At 40.9% G+C, this 19,622-nt stretch overlaps 1 protein-coding gene across 1 annotated transcript; it reads left to right on the top strand.

The window, feature by feature from the left end:
* Positions 1-15,871: 15,871 nt before the first annotated feature.
* Positions 15,872-17,939, top strand: abt1 (activator of basal transcription 1). Its single transcript, XM_029723953.1, has 4 exons — positions 15,872-16,018; positions 16,287-16,629; positions 16,732-16,907; positions 17,110-17,939. Exons 2-4 carry the CDS (start codon positions 16,323-16,325, stop codon positions 17,488-17,490), a joined length of 864 nt encoding a protein of 287 aa, XP_029579813.1. The 5' UTR covers positions 15,872-16,018; positions 16,287-16,322; the 3' UTR covers positions 17,491-17,939.
* Positions 17,940-19,622: the final 1,683 nt, after the last annotated feature.

Below are 19,622 nucleotides of genomic sequence, written 5' to 3'. Positions count from 1 at the left end.
CTTTTTTGGTTATTACATGATTCCATATGTGTTATTTCCTAGTAATGATGTCTTCACTATAATTTTACAATGTAGAAAATAGTAAAAATAAAGAAAAACACGGAATGAGTAGGTGTGTCTTAACTTTTGACTGGTACTGTATATTGATAAATCTGGGTGTGCATGCAATGGCTCATACATAAGTAATGGAAGCATTGTATTTTTAAAGCCACAGAGAAAGTTTGAAGGGGCTGATGCCATTAAAGTTGTATGTGCTCTGGAGACTGCATTTATACTGAAAACAGTCTGGTGCTTAAGATGATTTTAACAAGTGTCTTCAGGATAAGTCCCCCCCCCCCCCCCCCCCCAAAAGCAGAATTTCCCAGTATGTACAGTTGAAGTCAGAAGTTTACATACACTTAGGTTAGAGTCATTAAAACTCGTTTTTCAACCACTCCACAAATTTCTTGTTAACAAACTATAGTTCTGACATGTTGGTTAGGACATCTACTTTGTGCATGACACAAGTAATTTTTGCAACAATTGTTTACAGACAGATTATTTCACTTATAATTCACTTTATCACAATTCCAGTGGGTCAGAAGTTTACATACACTACGTTGACTGTGCCTTTAAACAGCTTGGAAAATTCCAGAAAATGATGTCATGGCTTTAGAAGCTTCTGATAGGCTAATTGACATCATTTGAGTCAATTGAAGGTGTACCTGTGGATCTATTTCAAGGCCTACCTTCAAACTCAGCGCCTCTTTGCTTGACATCATGTGAAAATCAAAAGAAATCAGCCAAGACCTCAGAAAACAATTGTAGACCTCCACAAGTTTGGTTCATCCTTGGGAGCAATTTCCAAACGTCTGAAGGTCCCACGTTCATCTGTACAAACAATAGTACACAAGTATAAACACCATGGGACCACGCAGCCGTCATACCGCTCAGGAAGGAGACGCATTCTGTCTCCTATAGATGAACGTACTTTGGTACGAAAAGTGCAAATCAATCCCAGAACAACAGAAAAGGACCTTGTGAAGATGCTGGAGGAAACAGGTAAAAAAGTATCTATATCCACAGTAAAACAAGTCCTATATCGACGTAACCTGAAAGGCCGCTCAGCAAGGAAGAAGCCACTGCTCCAAAACCGCCATAAAAATGCCAGACTGTGCACATGGAGACAAAGATCATACTTTTTGGAGAAATGTCCTCTGGTCTGATGAAACAAAAATAGAACTGTTTGGCCATAATGACCATCGTTATGTTTGGAGGAAAAAGGGGGAGGCTAGCAAGCCGAAGAACAACATCCCAACCGTGAAATACAGGGGTGGCAGCATCATGTTGTGGGGATGCTTTGCTGCAGGAGGGACTGGTGCACTTCACAAAATAGATGGCATCATGAGGTAGGAAAAATATGTGGATATATTGAAACAACATCTCAAGACATCAGTCAGGAAGTTAAAGCTTGGTCTTCCAAATGGACAATGACCCCAAACATACTTCCAAAATTGTGGCAAAATGACCTAAGGACAACAAAGTCAAGGTATTGGAGTGGCCATCACAAAGCCCTGACCTCAATCCTATAGAAAATGTGTGGGCAGAACTGAAAAGGCGTGTGCGAGCAGGGAGGCCTACAAATCTGACTCAGTTACACCAGCTCTGTCAGGAGGAATGGGCCAAAATTAACCCAACTTATTGTGGGAAGCTTGTGGAAGGCTACCCGAAACGTTTGACCCAAGTTAAACAATTTAAAGGCAATGCTACCAAATACTAATAGAGTGTATGTAAACTTCTGACCCACGGGGAATGTGATGGAAGAAATAAAAGCTGAAATAAATAATTTTCTCTACTATTATTCTGACATTTCACAATCTTAAAATAAAGTGGTGTTCCTTACTGACCTAAGACAGGGAATTTTTACTAGGATTAAATGTCAGGAATTGTGAAAAACGGAGTTTAAATCTATTTGGCTAAGGTGTATGTAAACTTCCGACTTTAACTGTATATACTTTTTAACCTGCTTCCGTGCATTGGGCTACAGTGCAAGTGATGTTTGAAAGGTCTCACCAGATTGTGTCCTTGAGTCCTCCTTAACATGTTCATTCTGCAATCACTCTTTGTTTGCTTGTGTTCATAGCAACACAGTAGCCTTTGAAAGTGTTTATGGATCTTTTATGGTATCCCGTTGCTATGCAACTAGGTTTGACATTAGTATGAGTATACTGACAGACATACTGATAGGGATCCTAATACTCCCATTTGCATAGAAGAAATACATAGCTTAGGTTGTTGCTTCATAAAATTTAATTTTTCATGAAATGAGCGACATTTGGGTGAAGTGTTGTCATTGTATAGCCCACACTGAGTGTACAAAACATTAACAACACCTGCTCTTTCCATGACATAGACTGACCAGGTGAATCCAGGTGAAGGCTATTATTGATGTCACTTGTTAAATCCACTTCAATCAGTGTAGATGAAGGGGAGGGGTCAGGTTAATTAAATAGTCATTTTTAACCCTTGAGACAATTGAGACATGGATTGTGAATGTGTGTCATTCAGAGGGTGAATGGGCAAAACACAAAATGTAACTGCCTTTGAACAGGGTTATGGTAGTAGGTGCCAGGCGCATCAGTTTGTGTCAAGAACTGCAATGCTGCTGGGTTTTTCACACTCAACAGTTTCCCGTGTGTATCAAGAATGGTCCACCACCCAAAGGACATCCAGCCAATTTGACACAACTGTGGGAAGCATTGGAGTCAACATTGGCCAGCATTCCTGTGGAACTCTTTCGACACCTTGTAGAATCCATGCCCTGAAGAATTGAGGCTGTTCTGAGGGCAAAAAGGGAGAGTGCAACTCAATATTAGGAAGCTGTTTCTAATGTTTGGAATACTCAGTGTATATAACCAATATTCAACAGATATTGTAATCCTCATATCAATAATATATTTTACTTCCTGTATTGCATGACAGTGAGACAGGGATTCTTAGAACCAGTCAATAATGACATCCAGACATAGACCTAATTAGTCTGTCTCATGTGTTATTACATTGTAGCTCTTTGACAGACACTCTTATCCAGAGCAATTTAGGCTTAAGTTCCTTGCTCAAGGGCACATCGACATATTTTTCACCTAGTCGGCTTGAGGATTCAAACCAGCAACCTTTCGGTTACTGGCCCAACGCTCTTAACCGGAAGGCTTCCTGCCACCAGTCTACATACAGTTCCCTTTACCCAAATCGGCTGCATCAATTAGTAATTTAAGAATAATCAACTTGCATGATCATCTGCAAAATATGGGAAAGCCTTGCACTGAATGTAATGTATGAGAACATTTCCTGGACACACTTCCTGGCCATCTCCATTCATACTGTGACCACTAGTCTGCATACAGAAAAAGTGAGAGATTTAGTGGTTTTGACCAAAGTGTTTTGACCAAAGTGGTCTTCATTTATTAGATCTAGCCATAATGTAGCTTCAGCCATATAACACAGTAACTCAGCTCATAATGAATGATGATCAGTTATAGTGTGTGCCTGGAGTTTGCCTTGAAACCATCTCAAGCAGTGAAATAACTCCCAACACAGAGTTTCCATGCAGCATATCCTCCCTCCTGCAACTCAACGCACTGCTGAACTCTTGAATGAGTGGGCGACCGACAGGACATGCTATGTGATGTGCTTTAAGATCGATGACTTGGCTCTATCCACACGCAGCGGCTGGTCCCAGTGGACGGCAACGGCTGTAGAGTAGAGTGAGTCCGTCAGGCTTGCTGTGGTGTGCAGTGTACAGCCCTGGCTCAGGGGCTACTTCTTGGCCAGGAGTATAGATCCTCTCCTCTCACCTCACATACAGGCCTGGCTGCCTGCCTCAGAACAGGGTGTGCATGGTGCCAGGAATAGGCTAAGCCCTGAGGTGTCGGGGCATGACATCCCATCACTGCCTTCACACTGTGCCCAATGGAGGTTAAAGAACAAAGCCATCCTGGAACAAGATTCCACCCGTATTTCTGTTAGATGTCTGGACATTTTTCTTATTTCCATTAAACAGGTTTGAACAGCAGGTGTAAAATAAACTGACAGTATCAGTTTGAATCGTGGGTTTATGATTTGTTGCACTGCACAGTGTATGTATGGGTGGCAGCATATAAACAGGGTTTTCTTTCTCATGACATTGACATTGCAGTCTATTTACTACCATGCAAAACCAATATGCCAGCACTTTCATATATCCTTAGGACATGATATTTATATAACTAGGTGCTTTCAGTTGTATTTAACTTTGGTATGATTCCATACAGTTCACTTTTAAAAGCAGTGTGCATGCGGAGATGAAAACCCTGGCTGACACACATTATGCATGTATCTCAGGGAGAACAGTACTGCCTGCTGCTCATTAGCACATCTGTTTCCCCCTCGATCAATATTTAAAAACAGTAAATAAATCATTAGTGCCAGGAGCCTCTGGGCACCTTTGCATTTTCACTGTAAATGAGAAGGGTGGTTCTCTCTCTCTCTCTCTCTCTCTCTCTCTCTCTTTCCCTCCCTCCCTCCCTCCCTCCCTCCCTCCCTCCCTCCCTCCCTCCCTCCCTCCCTCCCTCCCTCCCTACCTACCTACCTCCCTCACTGTCTTTTCTCCCTCCTTGTCTTTCTCCCTCTCTATCTCCCTGTATGCCTCTCACTTTCCCTCTATCCCTCTCTCTCTCATGCTATTGTTGATCTCAGCAGTGTGTGTCACCTTTGAAATGAGGGCTCCTCAGACACACCTAATGGGTTGTGAGAGGCGCTGGCTGTGGTGTACTGAGTGTGTGTGTGTGTGTGTGTGTGTGTGTGTGTGTGTGTGTGTGTGTGTGTGTGTGTGTGTGTGTGTGTGTGTGTGACTCTAACTGGTGCTGTCACAAGGATCCAGACAGATGGCTCAGTGTTTATCTCCTGTTGTTGGATCTCCCGTCAGAGATGCACTTTGATGTTTACACCGTCATGGTCACAGCTTTCAGTCCTGTTTCACCAAGGGTTTGAAGATATCAACCGCTACACAGGGACCTCCGCACTACTTCTTGTTGTAAATATTTACCTTTTAAAGAATAAACAATTTGCTGTGATACAGGCTTTTCATATTAAACTAGTGCCGCTGCCCCATGGCCGTCTCAAATGAATATTTGCACGCGAGTGGAACAAACTGGTGCATGTCTTTTTACTTTGTTATTGAGACAATGCTTCTCTGAGCCATCCATCTATTTTTTTAGGGCTCCAACTAAACGAATGTCAAATATAGCAGTGAGTTTGTCGTTTTGGTATAACAGCTATCATCTGTGATTCACCATTAATGTTAGTGAACTACAATATCTACAAATACACCTTTCCTGTCTTAGAATTTGTTATGCTTTGTATCCCTCTCCTCCCACACATAATCTGATCTCCTTTATTTCCTCCTCGTAATTCCGTAATTCTTCAAACCCTCATGTGATATACATTCTTGTTTGAAATTGTGCCTTGAAATAATGTCTGGCAGCGATAATCCACCATGCCTCCTCTCTGTTCTTCCCCCTGTTTCTCTCTATCTGCTTGTCACAAGTGATTCATAGCATGCTAATTTTAACGCTGTTTTGTTTGTGTACAAATTTGGTGGACAGTGCCCTGTCAAATACATGTTTGAAGCTGCCATTCATCCAGCAAATCAAACAAACCAAAAAAAAACATACTCTGCGAGGCATTTCCGATCTGTCACACAGCACTTCACTTCATATTTCTCTGTCTAATTACAAACTATTTGAAGTCTTTGAACACTTGAGTCATTGAGTATATTGTGCAATGTCAATTTTCTATTTTAGTCCAGGCAATATTTGACAGATTTTAGTTGATATTTTCCCTTTTTCATGAAAACATGAAACTTGGTACACTTGTACAGTTTGAGACCCTGAACATTTTCAAATATGGAGGCATTGCAAGAATACCTGCCCCATAACCAAATCATATATTTTGCATCATATCTTCTGAACCAAACATTAAATCACAGAAAATGTGATGTCTACCCTTATGTTTTGATGGTCAATGACTACAATTATGACATGCACAACATCAAAAACACCCCCTGGCAGCAGTGGCGGCCATTTTGCTATTCCGACATAAACAGATAATGTATTTTTCATTATATCTGCTGAACAAAGCATGATAACACAGAAAATGTATCCCTTTTATATAAAATGATACTAAATATCATCACATGTCACCAAATAATTGATTAAAACACACTATTTGGCAATGAATGTCTACAGTAGCCTCAACAGCACAGCTAGCTTCCATTTAACTCTGGGTACATTGACTTCAATAGAAAATCTAGGAAGCTCATGGTTCTCACCCCCTTCCATAGACTACATGCTGACCAGACCGCTCAGGTCGCAAAATACATATACACATACAGTGGGGCAAATAAGTATTTAGTCAGCCACCAATTGTGCAAGTTCTCCCACTTAAAAAGATGAGAGGCCTGTAATTTTCATCATAGGTACACTTCAACTATGACAGACAAAATGAGAGAAAAAAATTCCAGAAAATCACATTGTAGGATTTTTAATGAATTTATTTGCAAATTATGGTGGAAAATAAGTATTTGGTCTATAACAAAAGTTTATTTCAATACTTTGTTATATACCCTTTGTTGGCAATGACACAGGTCAAACGTTTTCTATAAGTCTTCACAAGGTTTTCACACACTGTTGCTGGTATTTTGGCCCATTCCTCCATGCAGATCTCCTCTAGAGTAGTGATGTTTTGGGGCTGTCGCTGGGCAACACGGACTTTCAACTCCCTCCAAAGATTTTCTATGGGGTTGAGATCTGGAGACTGGCTAGGCCACTCCAGGACCTTGAAATGCTTCTTACGAAGCCACTCCTTCGTTGCCCGGGCGGTGTGTTTGGGATCATTGTCATGCTGAAAGACCCAGCCACGTTTCATCTTCAATGCCCTTGCTGATGGAAGGAGGTTTTCACTCAAAATCTCATGATACATGGCCCCATTAATTCTTTCCTTTACACGGATCAGTCGTCCTGGTCCCTTTGCAGAAAAACAGCCCCAAAGCATGATGTTTCCACCCCCATGCTTCACAGTAGGTATGGTGTTCTTTGGATGCAACTCAGCATTCTTTGTCCTCAAAACACGACGAGTTGAGTTTTTACCAAAAAGTTATATTTTGGTTTCATCTGACCATATGACATTCTCCTAATCCTCTTCTGGATCATCCAAATGCTCTCTAGCAAACTTCAGACGGGCCTGGACATGTACTGGCTTAAGCAGGGGGACACGTCTGGCACTGCAGGATTTGAGTCCCTGGCGGCGTAGTGGGTTACTGATGGTAGGCTTTGTTACTTTGGTCCCAGCTCTCTGCAGGTCATTCACTAGGTCCCCCCGTGTGGTTCTGGGATTTTTGTTCACTGTTCTTGTGATCATTTTGACCCCACGGGGTGAGATCTTGCGTGGAGCCCCAGATCGAGGGAGATTATCAGTGGTCTTGTATGTCTTCCATTTCCTAATAATTGCTCCCACAGTTGATTTCTTCAAACCAAGCTGCTTACCTATTGCAGATTCAGTCTTCCCAGCCTGGTGCAGGTCTACAATTTTGTTTCTGGTGTCCTTTGACAGCTCTTTGGTCTTGGCCATACTGGAGTTTGGAGTGTGACTGTTTGAGGTTGTGGACAGGTGTATTTTATACTGATAACAAGTTCAAACGGGTGCCATTAATACAGGTAACGAGTGGAGGACAGAGGAGCCTCTTAAAGAAGAAGTTACAGGTCTGTGAGAGCCAGAAATCTTGCTTGTTTGTAGGTGACCAAATACTTATTTTCCACCATAATTTGCAAATAAATTCATTAAAAATCCTACAATGTGATTTTCTGGATTTTCTTTCTCTCATTTTGTCTGTCATAGCTGACGTGTACCTGTGATGAAAATTACAGGCCTCTCTCATCTTTTTAAGTGGGAGAACTTGCACAATTGGTGGCTGACTAAATACTTTTTTGCCCCACTGTACATGTTATTCAATCATTGCACCCACACTGCTCGCGCGAGCATCTGCGTTGCCAAGTGCGAAAACAGAAGTCACTTCTATTGTGACACTGAACGAGGTTATACCCACGTGGGTGATTGAAAGATGAATTGTGGTCGATCGGTCGGTTGTGGTAATACACCTTATTATGAAAATTAGATGCCAATCGCCATATAAAGTCCTAAGAAGAAAAAGCCTGGAAGGAGGAGAGATGACAAGAAACGATTTGGTTGACCGTTTTATGCGTGGATTAATTGTCGGAGTAGAGGACCTTGTGCATTTCAGGTAAAATAACAACTCAGCGTTTAAATACCAGGACAAATTAGCTAGCAACAGCAAGCTAGCTAAATAGGACAAATTAGCTAGCAACTGCAAGCTAGCTAGCTAAATTGCCATAAATGTTTCTTTTCGACCTTTCCCCAAATTAATATAATTGGTTCCGAGTTTGTTTTGATATTTCAACCTATGTGTTTGATATTTCAACATGTGCGTCCGGTTTGGGCATGGTGTTACACAGTAATTATGACAACTTCTGGAGGACGTCCTCCAACCTATCAGAGCTCTTGCAGCATGAACTGACATGTTGTCCACCCAATCAAAAGATCAGAGAATGAATCTAATGTAGTACTAAAAGCATAGCTATAGCCAATTAGCACTACAGTGCATAAAATGTGGTTTGTTGACTCAGAGAGAGAAATACAATAGTTGAACAGTTTTGAGCAAATACATTTTTTCCAAAAATGAAGGAGAAGCAAGAGAGAGATAGAGAAATGTCATTGTTTTATTCTCTTTCAGTTTCACTTACTTAGCTAGCAAATGCAGCTGATATGGTTTTTCCTTCGCCTGGTCACAGACAGCTGATGTGTTGTGCATTGAAGCTCACAAGCGAAGGGAAAAAGTGAGAGGAGGAGAGCGCATAGATGTGAGAAGGAATACAATGTGCCTGCTATGAAAGTGAACTGTGTTCACACATGATCAGGTGTGTATTCATTCCGCCTATTTTTTTCTTGAAAAAGTTTCCTAAAAGGAAGTAAACGGAACAAAACGGCGATAAACTTACCTGAATTTCTCCAATAGAAACTCTCGTTTGCAACTGTTGGACTAAAGATTACACCCTACATCAGCTAGATGCAGGCAAGAGTGTGCAAGGCGATATCGAATGTGTCATTGTCTGTCCATGTGTCACTGTGTGGCACCTCAAATATTTCTTTCAACCTGTGTGCACCTACGTTGTAAACTTTCATTCATAGGCTAGGTTGTAGCAATCTCATGATGGGTATAGGGAAAATTCTAGTATCATTTAGTAGCCTATAACTATCGCTGTTACATTGAACTGGGTGAATGGAATATGAATTACAGTCATCCAATATGCTGTAATAGAAATAAGGCCATGCTCATGAAAGAAAATATTGTTCTCCCTCATCTTAAACGACACTGATGTCTATACCTACAGTGCATTCGGAAAGTATTCAGACCCCTTGACTTTTTCCACATTTTGTTTCTGTTACAGCAATCAGCAATCTACACACAATACCCCATAATGGCAAAGCGAACACAGGTTTTTAGAAATTATTGCAAATGTTTAAAAAAAATAAAAAACAGATTATTTACATAAGTATTCACACCCTTTGCTATGAGACTCGAAATTGAACTCACGTGCATCCTATTTCCATTGATCATCCTTGAGATGTTTCTACAACTTGATTGGAGTCCAACTGTGGTAAATTCAATTGATTGGACATGATTTGGAAAGGCATATACAGTTGAAGTCGGAAGTTTACAGACACTTAGGTTGGCGTCATTAAAACTTATTTTTCAACCACTCCACACATTTCTTGTTAACAAACTTTCGTTTTGGCAAGTCGGTTAGGACATCTACTTTGTGCATGACACAAGTCATTTTTCCAACAATTGTTTACAGTCAGATCATTTCACTTATAATTCACTGTATCACAATTCCATTGGGTACATACACTAAGTTGACTGTGCCTTTAAACAGCTTGAAAATTTCCAGAAAAGGATGTCATGGCTTTAGAAGCTTCTGATAGGCCAATTGACATAATTTGAGTCAATTGGAGGTGTACCTGTGGATGTATTTCAAGGCCTACCTTCAAACCCAGTGCCTCTTTGCTTGAAATCATGGGAAAATCAAAAGAAATCAGCCAAGACCTCAGAAAAAAATTGTAGACCTCCACAAGTCTGGTTCATCCTTGGGAGCAATTTCCAAACGCCTGAAGGTACCACATTCATCTGTACAAACAATAGTACGCAAGTATAAACACCATGGGACCATGCAGCCGTCATACCGCTCAGGAAGGAGACGCATTCTGTCTCCTAGAGATGAACGTACTTTGGTGAGAAAAGTGCAAATCAATCCCAAAACAACAGCAAAGGACCTTGTGAAGATGCTGGAGGAAACAGGTACAAAAGTATCTATATCCACAGTAAAACGAGTCCTATATCGACATAACCTGAAAGGCCGCTCAGCAAGGAAGAAGCCACTGCTCCAAAACCGCCATGAAAAATGCCAGACTACAGTTTGCAACTGCACATGGGGACAAAGATCATACTTTTTGGAGAAATGTCCTCTGGTCTGATGAAACAAAAATAGAACTGTTTGGCCATAATGACCATCGTTATGTTTGGAGGAAAAAGGGGGAAGCTTGCAAGCCGAAGAACACCATCCCAACCGTGAAACACGGGGGTAGCAGCATCATGTTGTGGGGTGCTTTGCTGCAGGAGGGACTGGTGCACTTCACAAAATAGATGGCATCATGAGGTAGGAAAATTATGTCAGGAAGTTAAAGCTTGGTCGCAAATGGGTCTTCCAAATGGACAATGACCCCAAGCATACTTCCAAAGTTGTGGCAAAATGGCTTAAGGACAACAAAGTCAAGGTATTGGAGTAGCCATCACAAAGCCCTGACCTCAATCCTATAGAAAATGTGTGGGCAGACCTGAAAAACCGTGTGCAAGCAAGGAGTCCTACAAACCTGACTCAGTTACACCAGCTCTGTCAGGAGGAATGGGCCAACATTAACCCAACTTATTGTGAGAAGCTTGTGGAAGGCTACCCGAAACGTTTGACCCAAGTTAAACAATTTAAAGGCAATGCTACCAAATACTAATTGAGTGTATGTAAACTTCTGACCCACTGGGAATGTGATGAAAGAAATAATAGCTGAAATAAATCATTCTCTCTACTATTATTCTGACATTTCACATTCTTAAAATAAAGTGGTGATCCTAACTGACCTAAGACAGGGAATGTTTACTCGGATTAAATGTCAGGAATTGTGAAAACTGAGTTTAAATGTATTTGGCTAAGGTGTATGTAAACTTACGACTTCAACTGTACCTGTCTATATAAGGTCCCAAAGTTGAAAGTGCATGTCAGAGTAAAAACCAAGCCCTGAGGTCAAAGCAATTGTTAGTAGAGCTCCGAGACAGGATTGTATCGAGGCACAGATCTGGGGAAGGGTGCCAAAAAATATCTGCAGCATTGAAGGTCCCCAAGAACACAGTGGCCTCCATCATTCTTAAATGGAAGAAGTTTGGAACCACCAAGACTCTTCCTAGAGCTGACCGCTCAGCCAAACTGAGCAATCCGGGGAGAAGGGCCTTGGTCAGGGAGGTGACCAAGAACCCAATGGTCACTCTGACAGAGCTCCAGAGTTCCTCTGTGGAGATGGGAGAACCTTCCAGAAGGACAACCATCGCTGCAGCACTCCACCAATCAGACGGAAGCCACTCCTCAGTAAACGGCACATGACAGCTTGCTTGGAGTTTGCTAAAAGGCACCTAAAGGACTCTCAGACCATGAGAAACAAGATTTTCCCGTCTGCTGAAACCAAGATTGAACTCTATGGACTGAATGCCAAGGGTCACGTCTGGAGGAAACCTGGCACCATCCCTACGGTGAAGCGTGGTGGTGGATGCATCATGCTGTGGGGATGTTTTTCAGCGGCAGGGACTGGGAGACTAGTCAGGATTGAGGCAAAGATGAACGGAGCAAAGTACAGAGAGATCCTTGATGAAAACCTCAGGAAGTCATACCCAGGAAGACTTGAGGCTGTAATCGTGCCAAAAGTGATTCAACAAAGTACTGAGTAAAGGGTCTGTAAAATGCAAATGTGATATTTCTGTTTTTTATTTTTAATAACTATGCAAACATTTCTAAAAAACAGTTTTTGCTTTGTCATTATGGGGTATTGTGTGTAGATTGATGAGAAACAATTTTTTTAAATCGATTTTAGAATAAGGCTGTAATGCAACAAAATGTAGAAAAGGTCAAGGGGTCTGAATACTTCCCGAATGCACTGTATGTCTTGATGGTCAAGGATTACAATTGTGCGCTGTACAACATCATAAATAGTTCAGATGATTATATAATGGTGGACTGCCATGGTAAGCCATGGGAAGTATTCCAACAAAATTGCGGTTTCTGACAAACTACGTCATAGAATATTATTTCTGTGGCATACTGAGCCATACAGCTGTCTGCTGCTGTCTTCTTGCCGCTGGTTGTAAACGTAGATACTGTGTGACACTGTGTAAATTCATGGAAAACAAGAAGTGCCTTTAACTTGTCTGGACCCAGGGACTTGATGATTTCATGGCCACCCACCAATCCTCAAATTATATTTCAGAAGATTTCAATTTTTTTGCCCTTTACAGTTCTCCTTAATGATCACACTAACAGTCAAGATAACATCCATCAAGCTCATTTTGAGATGTTCATGAAGAAAGGAACAGAAAAGAAGCAAATCCTCCCACAAATTATGCTTTGGTTCAGCACATCAAAATCAAATGGTAATTATATATAGCCCTTTTCACAACAAGGATTGTCCAGAAACATATTCTGCAGGAGAAATCCCGATCAAGCCTGTAGGTGTTGTCATTTAAGGACAAATTCTTATTTACAATGACAGCCTACACCAGCCAAACCTGGGCCAATTGTGCACCACCCTATGGGACGCCCAATCACAGCCAGATGCAAACTAGCCTGGTTTTGAACCAACGACTATAGTGACGCTTCTTTCACTGAAATGCATTGTCTTAGACCACTGCGCCACTTGGGAGCCCAAGTGCACAGAAACATTTAACCAGGTCTACCGGTCGTGTCCCGCCGGCTTGTGAACATGCAAAGACATTCCATTGATATAAAGGTGTTTTTGTAAAAAAATGATAACATTTTCTTGTGTCCATTGAATGCAAGCTTTACAAATTGTTGTATTGTTAAAACATGTATAGCCTGTCTATCTATGGGTAACAGGGTTGACGTGTTAAGCTCCACCTGCTCAGTTTCCCACCACAAAACACCAGAAAATGGCCAAAAAGAGTAGAAACAGCTCACCTGCTTTTACTATGATTTCACTATTAGATGTTCAATGTTTGTTTTGAAAAAATGTTTTTTTAAAGGAATAGTTTCCTTTTTACAATATTTATCATATTAATATTAAAAGTTCAGTTCACATGATAGGCTTGACCTTAAAATGAGGACATGTCAAAATGCAGAATTTAGGCTTTTTAACAAGTCTTTATTCAAATAAAAATTGGATTTATTAAATTATTAATGTGGCCTATATTAAAGGGCACTTCATTTAATATAACAGGCTTTTAAATGTAATATTGGTGCACAATTTCTACTTCAAATATCAAAGAGATGCAAAAGGTACTCATTTGATGGAACTATCCTTGAAGTAGTTGAAAAATGTCCATGATTGTAACAATTTAAATAAGTATACCATATAATCTCAGAATATTCCAGAGTGACACAATGCATACTACCAAAGCCTTCTTGAAGTCTATGAAATTAGAAGTTAAAGTGTGGGGGACCAGACATCCATCCTTGTCCCGTGCAGAATCCTGCTTGCTCCTCCCTTAGTGGCTGACTCCCTGCATACATTTTCAGTAAAGTAGAATAAAAAATATTTGATTTTGCAATCATTGTAATCATTGACCATCAGGACATAGGTGTAAGCATCACATTTTCTGTGTTATCATGCTTGGTTCAGCAGATATGACGGAAAATACATAGTCTGGTTATGGCGTAATAGCAAAATGATCGCCACTGCCGCCAGTGTTTTTTTAAATGTTGTGCATGGTATCATTGTAATCTTTGTCCATCACAACATATGGGTAGACATCACCTTTTCTGTGATTTAATGTTTGCTTCAGTAGATATAATGCCAAATAATTTTTTGGGCTATGGGGGAATGAAAAATAGCTGCCACGCCCCCAGGAGGCGTTTTTACAATGCCTCCATATCTGAAAATATTCAGGGCCCCAAACTGTACAAGTGTACCAAGTTTCATGCTTTTATGAAAAAGTTAACATAATTTTCACGTATGCTTGGACTATTTAGATAAATAATCCAAATTAATAATCTGTTTTCTGGCATGGTAATGTGGAATGACTTCAATCAATAGATAACAGCCTAAGCCCAGGTGTCAGTAATCTGGTATTGACTTGGACCCCTGCACATAGCCTAGCAGGCAGCACATTGGGCTGCAGTTCATATGCAGGTATTCATACATGTTTATGAATATACATATACAGAATGTACAGAATAGTAATTTTTCATTGAAGATACAGTTTAGGAAATAACAACAACATTTAGTTAGGATACCGCAAATGCAGTAGCTCACCGGTTTACACAGATGTTGATACACTTCCCAGCAGAACAACAGTAAACGTTATGTGACAATATATAGGCCTAAGTAGCAATCCCACAATCTACTTGACTGATGTTGTTGTTCCCAGAGGCAAGCACTAAGGAGCATTTATATTTCAATTTAACAAAGGGTGAGAAACTCATTAAAGAAGGGGAGAAAACAGAACATCTAATTCAACACTTCCATCTTCCATCTTTATGTAACAGCATTCAATATGAAACATGCCATTTCTCCTTCCTCCCTGGAGAATGCAGCTTTAGTGTTCATGGTTATATTTAAAGATAGACAGACCACTGACAGGGTTGCAGAGCAGCACTTAGTAAACCCAAGTCATCCTATTTAATAATGCAGGAACACACATGCAACAGGCACATGGCCATGCATATTAAAGCACCAGTGCAGCCCTGCAAGAAAGAACACCAGTGAGGATGGGAGAGGGTGGTCTGGGCTATGAGACATGTCTCCCTGTGAACATTTCTTTACGTCATGTCTCAAATGTAGTCTTCTCCTGAGGCTTCCATCTGCAAGCTAGACTGTAGACTGCAGGTTCTGCAGACAGTGCACTCTTTCGCTCTGGCTTTGAAACTGGCCCCAGTGAAGAAGACATCAACCTTGCATGTTATAGTGAGTGAAGTCCCAGATCAAGTTGCCTAAAAAGGTGATAGGATACCTTTTTTGTTGTTGTCAACTTTTACATGGCTATAGTAATGTTGTTGTAACAACAAGTATCACATTGTTCAAGATCAAGTTGTATACTACTCTGCCCTACCAAGCCAAAAGGCAATAACTGCTCACTTGGTCGAAAATTAGTTAATGTCATTTTTGCTACATTAAATACATGCTTAATCATGTGGACAAGTATCCTGCCTCTATTGTACTGTGTTTTGGAGAAAATGGGGGTCATGTTAGCAGTAACTGCTTAAAGTTACTGTGAAACCAAGGCAAATAAAAGCCATTTTCCTCAGTTCCACGCAATGAGCAGTTACTGCCTTTTTGCTTGGTAGGGCAGTACTGTCATCACTTTGAGCGTCATCATCACAGCCGGTGAAGTGAGACCCAACATTTTACTATCCCTTACACCGGTGCGTTGTAAATTCAATCTCAGTGTAATGTTGCCACCTTTTGTTCTAAAAGTGTAATGAACCGGAAGTATTGATTTTCTTTCTGCCACACGTCATCACACTTCCTGCGCACGTGTAGTCCACCGTAACTTGCGTAGTGTTCCTTGGTAGCTTCTACTTTGAAAAGCTTATTGTTATTTACTTATTAATGTATTGATTTTAGTATTCGAACGTCGAGGCGAGGCTGCACGGTAAGTTGAGATCAACAACTTTGACGTAAATGTAAGTGACGCTTGTGGAAAGCGTGACTAACCCACATGATAGCCACTTAGCTAGCTAACGTTACCCAGTGTCAGCGAGTAGTGCCTATCATACGGCTAGCTAGCATCTATGTTGGGATCACCAAGCGTCAGGTTAACGGCTAGCTAGCTGCTATGTTTGTTTTTTTGCTACAGATCTCTGCAAAAGTACCACGTGATAATACAATTGTCCTGAATCCATTTGTCAACATAAATCTAGGTCATCTGACCTGTCTGGATACGTGAGGTGGAGAGGATGAACATCGAGGAGAATAAAGTGAATGAGGATGTGGCTGATGATGAGGAAGAATCTGGAGAAATGCCCAAGATTGAAGCAGATGAGGATGACGACAACACAGAGAATGACGATGAAGAACTAAATGATGAGGAACTTAAAGAACAGGCTGAAGGTGATCCCAAAGAGAAAAAGGTGTCAGTAGGCAAGACGTGTTTGCCTGGAATAGTGTATTTAGGTCATATACCACCAAGACTGAGACCCAAGAATATGCGCAACATGCTGAGTCTGTATGGGGAGATTGGAAGGATATTCCTACAGCCTGAAGGTAAGACTGCACTCACTCTGCATGTTAAAATCAACCCTGACACTGTCTGACAGGATTTCCGTGTTTTGTCTCAATCATTACAATGATACCTGTTGTCCTCAGACCGGTCTGTGAAGAGAAAGAAAAAGAAAGCTGGCACCAAGGCATGCAGTTTCACTGAGGGCTGGGTGGAGTTCAGGGACAAGAGAGTGGCCAAGAGAGTGGCAGCTAGCCTCCACAACACACCGATGGGCGCCCGGAAAAGGAGCCGCTTTGTCAGTGACCTCTGGAACATCAAGGTATCTCAATTTTCTCTTCAATTATCTCTGTGTGGACATTTTACTGTAACTACATTTAACTTTGGAAGTTTAAACCACTGTCATAACCCACATGCCTCACATCCCTTATTAATAGAAACCTTCATACCAACATTTAATTTTGTTGAACATTTTACTGTGTAAATATTTATTCTGACTCTTAATTGTTAATTTTATTGTTCAGTACCTCCACAGGTTCCAGTGGTGTCACCTGAGCGAGCGACTGGCCTATGAGATGACTGTGCTCCAGCAGCGCCTCAGAACTGAGATCTCTCAGGCCAAACGAGAGACCAACTTCTACCTGGCCAATGTGGAGAAGAGCCAGAACATGGACAAGCTGAGGAAGAAGAGGGAGAGGAAGGGCGAGAAGATAGAGGAGAAGACTTGGGACTTCACCCAGCGACGTACAGAGGATGAGATCCAGATGAGTCGCCTGCATAAACAGACCATGTCCAAAAAGAACCTGCTGAAGGCCCAGGACAAGGCCAGGGACATACAACAGAAGTCCCAGTCCAATGTCTCTCTGCTGGCCAAGATCTTCAACAGCAGCAAAGCCAAGGACTGAACCTATCCCGGCAGTTCTAGTCAAACACAGTATCCCAGGACTGGTCTCTTCCAGTATCACAATTAGAGCAACCTTTTGCCCCTGACACTTGCTGGTGTTGTGAGCGACACTGAGAGGATGGGCTCTGTCCAGACACACAGCCTCAAGGGAAAAATAAGGTTTTCTCCATCAGTTTAATTATAAATGTAGGAGAGACTTGGACAGATCCTCTTTTTGGTTTAATGCATTGCAAACTATAAGCTAGGATGTAGTAACAATATGTTCAGCACTGTGGAAAACACCTTCTCATTCTGAATGTGCTATTTGGAAACATTAAATGGAAATACCTCTATTTCATTTAATTGTAAAGATAAACACAAAACATACATTGATGATATATGTTGAACAAAAATATAAATGCAACATGTGGTTTCATGAGCTGAAATAAAACATCAGAGATTTTCCACACACACAGTTGTTTTCTCAAATTTTGTGTACAAATTTGTTTACATCCCTGTCAGTGAGCATTTCTCCTTTGCCAAGATAATCCATCCACCTGACAGGTGTGACATATCAAGAAGCTGATTAAACAGCATGATCATTACACAGGTGCACCTTGTGCTGGGGAAAATAAAAGGCCACTTTAAAATATGCAGTTTTGTAACAACACAATGCCACAGATGTCTCAAGTTTTGAGGGAGTGTGCAATTGGCATGCTGACTGCAGGAATGTCCACCACAGATGTTGCCAGATAATTGATTGTTAATTTCTCTACCATAAGCTAACTCCAATGTTATTTGGCTGGGCCTGGCTCCCCATTGGGTGGGCCTATGCTCACCCATGGCCACACCCCTGCCCAGTCATGAAATTCATAGATTAGGGCCTAATGAATTTATTTCAATTGACTTATTTCCTTATATGAACTGTAACTCAGTAAAATATTTGGAATTGTTGCATGTTGCATTTTATGGTTTTGTTCAGTGTACAATATGTATTTCAATACTTTCAGACTCCTGGTAATATTAACAAGAACAGATCATTTGGTCAACGACAGAAATAAGACCAAGTCAGGATCAAAATCACTCATTACTGATTTATGTTTCAACTATACTGAACAAAAATATCAACGCCACATGCAACAATTTCAACGATTTTACTGAGTTACAGTTCAAAAAAGGAAATCAATCACTTTAAATGAATTCATTATAAACATTTCTGGCATCTTTTATTTCAGCTCATGAAACCAAAACTTTACATGTTGCGTTTATACATTTTTGTTCAGTATATACAGTTGAAGTCAGAAGTTTACATACACCTTAGCCAAATACATTTAAACTCCGTTTTTCACAATTCCTGACATTTAATCCTAGTAAAAATTCCCTGTCAGTTAGGATCACCACTTTATTTTAAGAATGTGAAATGTCAGAATAATTGTAGAGAGAATGATTTATTCCAGCTTTTATTTCTTTCATCACATTCCCAGTGGGTCAGAAGTTTACATACACTCAATCAGTATTTGGTAGCATTGCCTTTAAATTGTTTAACCTGGGTCAAACTTGTCGGGTAGCCTTCCACAAGCTTCCCACAATAAGTTGGGTGAATTTTTCTATAGGATTGAGGTCATGGCTTTGTGATGGCCACTCCAATACCTTGACTTTGTTGTCCTTAAGACATTTTGCCACAACTTTGGAAGTATGTTTGGGGTCATTGTCCATTTAGAAGACCCATTTGCGACCAAGCTTTAACTTCCTGACTGATGTCTTGAGATGTTGCTTCAATATATCCACATAATTTTCCTACCTCATGATGCCATCTATTTTGTTAAGTGCACCAGTCCCTCCTGCAGCAAAGCACCCCCACAACATGATGCTGCCACCCCCGTGCTTCACGGTTGGGCTGGTGTTCTTCAGCTTGCAAGCCTCCCCCTTTTCCTTCCAAACATAACGATGGTCATTATGGCCAAACCGTTCTGTTTTTGTTTCATCAGACCAGAGGACATTTCTCCAAAAAGTACGATCTTTGTCCCCATGTGCAGTTGCAAACTGTAGTCTGGCTTTTTTTTTAATGGCGGTTTTGGAGCAGTGGCTTCTTCCTTGCTGAGCAGCCTTTCAGGTTATGTCGACATAGGACTCGTTTTACTGTGGATATAGATA

Source organism: Salmo trutta, chromosome 30 (genome assembly GCF_901001165.1).
Source record: "Salmo trutta chromosome 30, fSalTru1.1, whole genome shotgun sequence".
NCBI classification, from domain to species: Eukaryota; Metazoa; Chordata; class Actinopteri; order Salmoniformes; family Salmonidae; genus Salmo; species Salmo trutta.
Note: the sequence above shows the minus strand (reverse complement) of the source record. Positions and strands in the feature narration are given on the sequence as shown.

Excerpts from the sequence above, each read along its gene's own strand:
- abt1 (XM_029723953.1), top strand. The coding sequence starts at position 16,323 with ATGAACATCGAGGAGAATAAAGTGAATGAGGATGTGGCTGATGATGAG. Across the intron at positions 16,630-16,731 it reads GATATTCCTACAGCCTGAAG|ACCGGTCTGTGAAGAGAAAG; the intron begins GTAAGACTGCAC and ends TGTTGTCCTCAG. Across the intron at positions 16,908-17,109 it reads GTGACCTCTGGAACATCAAG|TACCTCCACAGGTTCCAGTG; the intron begins GTATCTCAATTT and ends TTTATTGTTCAG.